This window comes from Nestor notabilis, unplaced genomic scaffold (genome assembly GCF_000696875.1).
Source record: "Nestor notabilis isolate BGI_N333 unplaced genomic scaffold, ASM69687v1 scaffold26665, whole genome shotgun sequence".
NCBI lineage: Eukaryota > Metazoa > Chordata > Aves > Psittaciformes > Psittacidae > Nestor > Nestor notabilis.
The window spans coordinates 930-7,761 of record NW_009930153.1 but is presented as its reverse complement, the minus strand read 5'-3'; the positions used below and the strand labels follow the sequence as shown (position 1 = coordinate 7,761).

Here is a 6,832-nt window from a genome sequence, read left to right as displayed (position 1 = left end):
ACTGTGGAAAGGTAAATAAAATTGTGGAAGTCTAAGCCATGTGTTAATTTTTCATAACTATAACAAGATTTTAAGAAAACCAAAACACCATGGACTGTATAGAAGTTACATCAGTTATCTGGTAGAGTAGCCCCTGTACCCCCTGTGTAAAGCACTCTTCTACCTTGCATAATAGTGGCTGCCTCTGTGCTGCACCTTGTGAGCTGCTGGTTACTTATGCTTTGTATCTTCATAGTGGGGGATTTTTTTTTTCTGTTTATCATTAATAATAGACAGAGAGATCCTGTAAGAGACTAGAAACATGGTGAATACCTACCTTTAAAGAAGCTTTTCTAAATAATAAACCACGTCTCCACAGATCTGCTGATGGTAACTGTCGAAAATTTTAATAACATCAGGAGAAGAGAGTATAAAATAGGATGTTAAATTTTGTTTTCCGTAAAGCTTTTCTATCAACCTTAGCATAAATGTTCCATTCAGAGTGGAACTGAGTCTCGATGGCAACGTGACTGGAAACTGCCATTTCCATGTTTTTATCACGATGTTTAGTTTGGGACAAAAAGTACCCCCAGTTGGTTTAGTGCTTGATACTTGGCCCACAGGCACTGTCCCATTCACCTCTGTGCTCCTGATCTTGCTGTTTATTGAATTTTACCACCTTTTTTAGCTCTTCTCTAAAGACTTCTAGCTCTCTAAAGACATCTTCAGAGAAATCTCACCCTGCATGGAGGAAAATACGTAAAGATGAGCAATTAACAAAGTGCTTTTCTTTCTCTAGGACATTACATTTGTTCCATCACAATGCACAGGCTCACTGACAAGCAGCTGAAGCATCTCAGCATGAGCAGAACTGCTCTTAGAGTTACAGCTTCGATCCAAAGCAGCCACTTCTCTGGGGAGCAGATCAGCACTGAGGTGCCGTTCAATCCCGGGTTTTATGCTGACCAAACGGAAATGCTTTTAAGCAACCATTACACAAGCTCTGATGTGAAAATATTTGGTGCCACTGAAATTCTTGATACCCTGGAGGTGAGAGCATTGCTGGAAAGTATCACATCGCAGGTGAAAGCATTTGGTCTGTTACATGCAGGTTTCTAGCCAAATGCACTCCGTGCCACCTTTACCATGTCAAGATTGCTCCTGAGATGATTTGGAAATACTCACCTTGGAATGTGTTCCTTTTCAGTTCTCACTTTTGTTTTGGGGTAGTAGAAACATGTCAGGCTCACCTGTGTGCTACCTGGGACATGTGGGGAAGCAGAGAGTCTGACTAGCAGCAAGGGTGGGTTCTTGCTCATGTACTCGTTTGACTGCCCCTGGTTCACATAGTCCAGTAAGGGATGCTTTGATTTCTGCCTGTGTGGGGTTAGCCCGGGCCCACAGAGAGAGCAGTTAGCAGGACAGCCGTAACAATAAGCAGGGGTGGAGTGTTGCAGGAGTCACTGTGAAGTTCCAGCCAAGACTCCTGAGGGTGAGCTGGTCTGTGTTTCTGTGGAGTAATGGATTTCTGATGTGTGGCCTGGAAGATGGGCACATGCTGGGCTTTCTCAAGCAGTCTACTTCAGGGTGGCTTTTTTCCTTGGCAGGTGAAATGTGGGTCATCAACAGTGAAGGCATTTGAGAAGGAGAAATCCTATGGGCTGCCTAGTTATGCAGTCTACACCGTTAGTCTGTCTGATCCAAGAGTTTCCAGCCAGGGATCCTTCTCAACCACTCTGACTATCTCTAGTCCTATGACTGACCAGTCTATCACAATCCCAGTGACGGTGATTTACTTGACTGACAGAACCAGTGCACCAGTGAGACGTAAGTTTATCTCTAAACTTCATATGCCAGAATAAACCCTTAACTTCCATTTATATTCATGAGGTTACGAAATTTGGTGTGTGAAAACCTGAGCTGGCAGCTAACGTTCTGATGGGCCTGTAAGCTGCTCACTATGACCAGAGGACTCAAATACAATTGCTTGTTATAACTGAAGCTGAACATATTTCCCTCTTGTGTGAGCCCAAAACATTCTGTTCAAGTTGGCTTCAATATCCAGTGCTGAAGTGTCTGAAAGCATTTTTGGTTTTTGCTCTGCTTTTCTTTATGCTCAAGCATGCCTTGTTAATTTGAAAACCAATCAGCGTTTTGGGGCTGAGAAGGTAAAGAACATGCTTAAGACATTGTATATCACTGTCTTAAACTGTTATTGGCAGATTTTGCAAAGACTGCATTGGAAATAGTCACTAGAATCGAAGTCTAGTTGATTACACTGAGTTGATTACACTTATTTGTTGTAAATAAACCCTTTCTTTTGTCTATCTCAGTTTGAGTTAAGAACTGTTAACTCTCTTAAAGCAGATTGAAGAAATGCTCTTTTAACTCAGTATTGTCTCCTCTTAATCAATTCTGCAGATGGAGCCAGTCTGTTCCAGCACTTTCTTGATTCGTACCAAGTAATGTTCTTCACACTCTTTGCACTATTAGCAGGAACAGCTGTTATGATTATAGGTAAGAGAGTTAAAGATTGCCAAGTATTTTTACTATAACTTCTTACAGTGCATTAGCTGTAAGATACAAAGCAATAATTGCCACATTAAATGAGTTTATTGGTTTGGTTTTTTGTTTTATTTTGGGTTTTTTACTATGTCTTCCAGTCTATCATGCAGTTTTCTCACCGAAAGAAGAGCACAGTCATCCACCGTTTACCCCAAGGGCCACTCCTCAACACACCTATAACAGTAAGCAACTGTTACCCAGTTCTAACTGAATGAATTGATTACTCTGGCTGTTGTGTTGGGATTGAACACAGGGAGGTATGACTGTGAGAGACTCTGTACACTGAATTATATTACAAGCAGCACTGTTCCAGTTCATACGAAATTTGTTGCCCCTGCCCGAGTCCCCAACCTCCCCTTTACCCACTGCTAATTCTTGTGAAACACTTGGCCAACTTCAGCCGCACTAGAAATAGGGAACGGGTTAAAAGTGTAAGAATTCCTGCAAATCACAGGGTGGGTAGAGGAGAGATATCCACAATTCTGCTTCTACTGAACTGTGGCACATGCTGCATCGCTGGTGCTGTCAGTGTGCTGGGAGGTACCGTGAACTGGGGCTGCGGTAAGAGACAGGGAAGGGCAAGGGCAGGGAGCAAAGGACGCAGGGCTGTAGAGGACTTGGTTGTGTTGCTTGGGGAACAGTTTGTTCCTTCACTACTTCTGATCTTGCAGTCATGTTTTAGCTGTGGTTTTGGTCATCATATTTATTCCCTATTTTACCTATTTGCAGCATTGCAGAATCAAACTCTTTCATTAATATGCAAAAACCACCCATTCTCTTGGAAGGGCTGTGATAGTGTCCATTAAAACGAAGTCCACACTTTTAGAGCTGCATCTAAGTTGTGGTGAGCTGCAGTCCTGTTCGTAAAAACATGTACCTGACACTTCAGATAAAATAAGGCAAATTCAGTTATTTGCTGAGGTGAAATGTGTTGAGCCCCCCTCAGGCTTAATTCTTGAATTAAAGTCCTTAATAGGAAGCCCTACAGGATTTTGATACATAGAAGGTGCCTTTTCAACAGGCCATAAGCTAAAGGGGTTATTTCACCTCGAACGGATCACTAGAGTCGCTTGCTAGGTGTTGCAGAAGGTGATAACAGTAGTTGTTTGTTTCTTCCTTCCACCACTTCTGAGTCTGACTGGGTTTGTTCTCCTTCCTGGGTTTTAGGTTTCTCTGCATCACCTGTGCTTCCCTTCAGTCCTCAGTCCTCAAGCAGGAAAACAAGCCCATCGTCCACGCTCTGGAGTACGGGCTATGATTCCCGTTAGGGGCAGTAGGACTCATCTTTGTGCACTAGGGCTGGAAAAACAGAAAAATAGAAAAATGAGTGCCTTTAACAATTGTGAATGTCAGAACTTCCACAGTTTTGCTGTAATTCATCTCTGGAGTGGAACTGGCTTTTTTTTTTTTTTTTAATATGTATTTAGAGCTCTTTGAATTTTTTTCTTTTTTTTGGTCAGTGTTCAGTTCTTCAGAACTTCCTTTACCTGCTGTTTTACGCTTAGATGACAAGGCTGACTGGCCAGAAGCCAAGTTTATGCTAAGCTTTTTTGCACTCTTCAAGCAACTGGAGGTTATGTCTAAGTGATAGTGATAAAAAATGTTCTTTTTTTTTTTGTAAAAATTAACTTTTTAATGAATTTTTTTTTTTTAAAGGGAAATACAAGAACAAGTAAAATATGAGCCAAAACTATGAAGGGATTGTATATTTCAAAGAACTAGTTTTTATTTTGAGTTCCAAAGACTCAGGAATGTACTGCACTGATAAAAGTGTTCTCACATTTAGCCTTACAATGTGATTTATCACCATAATGTGCTGGTTTAACATTAGGAATGCTGGAACAACTGTGAATAATTTGGGGCTGTTTTCACAATAACAAAAACCGAGAAAACCAAAACTCTCCTAGTGCGGCTTCCTTTGGGTACAACTGCAGTATTCCTGTCTTGTTACTGTAAGCACTTTTGTTGGACTGGAATGTGAAAGCATGTGCCTTCGAAGAAGACCTTTCTTCTGGTAGTAAATATTTTTAATTGAAGGCAGTTAACTGTGTTCTGATAGAAACAGAATACATTTAGGTAGGTCGTTTCACACATAAGAGTACCTCCGTAGAAACTGAGCCGCCATTTTCTTACCACTAGTCGCCTGGTGCACTGGGAAGTGGCTTGTTTCACACTGGAATGAGTGACCTCTTCAGCTGGTTCAGTCTGCTCCTCTCAGGTGTATTCATGTACAAACAGATACAGCCGCACCCAGAATCTTCCTTTCAGCTGCCCAGTAAGGTATTACTGGGATGACCAGACTTTGGAATAGTTGTACCGTAATAGCCTACTGATAAGTGCTCATTTGTAAGTCTGTAAAATACAGTGTAGGATTTAATCACTTAAATATTAAAGTCGGGGTCTTTTGGTTGACTTTTTGATTTTCTTCTTGACAGACAGATATAAAATGCACAATTCTAGGCACACCAGAAAGTACTCTGCTCACCCAGGCAGTTACCACTGTGTGCTCAAGAGTATTTTGCTTTCTAAACAAGATGGCAGTGAAGAATGCTGACTTGAACCTTTTCTTAGGTGTAAAATTCACTTGGAAAGACTGGTTCCAGTTCTTAGTCCTAAGGTACTTCCCTGAGAATAGGGGAAAAAAGAAAGACAACAAGTACTGCTGTAGGATTATTATTCTGAGGATTATAATATTAATCCCAGTAATTTTTAATCCATAAAGAGGATTTTGCAGCTATCAGCTAAGGACTTTGTTTACATGTAACAGGTATCACAGTTTGAATTGTGAATATTCTGTGTGTCTCTCTTAAGGACCATAATGACAGTGATGGCAATTGCCCTACTTCAAATAACAAAATAGCTTATGCAAAATACATTATGTGCAGAACTATGCAGGCAAATAGTTGGAGGAGTGGAATGCAAATGTTCATGGCATAAAGTTTTGGTTTCACACAGTATTACAAAACTCAACATTGTTGTATATTATTATATTGAGTCTTGTGTAACTTACTGGCTGGTTTTGGAGGAGTTGTGCCTTATACGCTAGTACTACTTAAAATTGACAATTTGGATGTAAATAATAATGAGTTGTATCTGTATTATTTAATAAAGCTTTGTAAGATTCCTTTAGTATGCTGTTGATGGACTTGTTCTTTGGCTAGTCACAGTTTGACACTAGACTGTATTATTTGTACTTCACCTCCTACTACCCGTCAGTACTTGCAGTCATGGTTTTACATTCTCAATTTTGATGATGTAAAGTTTTTAAATATGACACTTCATCTACTATGTGTGGTCAGGGGCTTTTCCCAGGTTTCACTAAGCATCCTCAATGCCTGCTGCAGTCAGTGGAGGCTGAAGAAGCAGCTCTTAATTTTCCAGGTTTGTGCAAACTTCCCACTCTGTTCATTTGGGTTTTTAAGGAAAGATGTCATCTTTCACCTCTTCCTTTCAGAGAGAAGTGAAAGGGGCAGGAATATCTCCGTGCTACTGTGGTCAACATTTCTGAAGTGATTGCAAGAAAGGTTTTAATCTCCTATTCCTTCTCTCTCCCATTCAAACTAGCCTGTGATTTGCAAAAGCTAGAGCCAGAGGGGAGTTAACAAAAAACCCAGTGTGAAACAGGGAGCTTGTATGGGTCAGGATCCAACCTGCAAGCAGTAGTGAGGCTTTTGCCTTTAGGACCTTGAGCAGTCTGTCAAGTGACTGCTGCGTGGGTGGGATTTGGGGACATAAATTTTGTTGCCAGTGGAAAGATCAATTTTTTATTTATTTTTAAAAATGGACTAAAGCTGTCCCCAGATCAGGGTTCTTCACCCGGGGTGCAGGGAGCCTATGGACACATGGACTTGCGATAGTTGTTTATTCCACGTCTGTGCAGAGATGGGTGCTGGGTGGTAGCTCCCCACAGCCAGCACACCCTCAGCTGCCAGCTTTCCGCTTGTATGCTTCTCAGTGAAACCAGTGTTTTCTGTTAACAGTCTGTATCTACGATCATTGTCTCTTACATTCTCTTGTCTCTGCTTAATGACACAGTATAGATTGATTTCACTATGCTTGTTCTGTGAGTAAGGGTCTCTGTGGCAAGGGTCTCTGATCTTGGGGGGGGGTGATTTTTAGTATTAGGATGAGCCAAGTTCCTTTAGGAACACAGTTACAGTTACCTTCTGTTGAGCTTATCAAAATCACTTCTGCCTTCCTCATCTCTCTGAAGTTAACTGTTACTCATCTTCTGATCCCCATGGTTCATGTACCAGCCTTCTCCCTCTCCTCAAGGTCTGTGAGCTTG

The 6,832-nt window shown here is 41.2% G+C and overlaps 1 protein-coding gene across 1 annotated transcript; it reads left to right on the top strand.

Annotated features, from left to right (window-relative positions):
• Positions 1 to 801: 801 nt before the first annotated feature.
• LOC104406337 (nuclear pore membrane glycoprotein 210-like) lies at positions 802 to 2,496 on the top strand (the record flags this gene model as incomplete). Its single annotated transcript, XM_010015284.1, has 3 exons — positions 802 to 1,029; positions 1,587 to 1,806; positions 2,401 to 2,496. Coding segments are annotated over exons 1-3 (544 nt in total), but the record flags the coding sequence as incomplete, so codon positions are not given.
• Between the last annotated feature and the right edge of the window lie 4,336 nt (positions 2,497 to 6,832).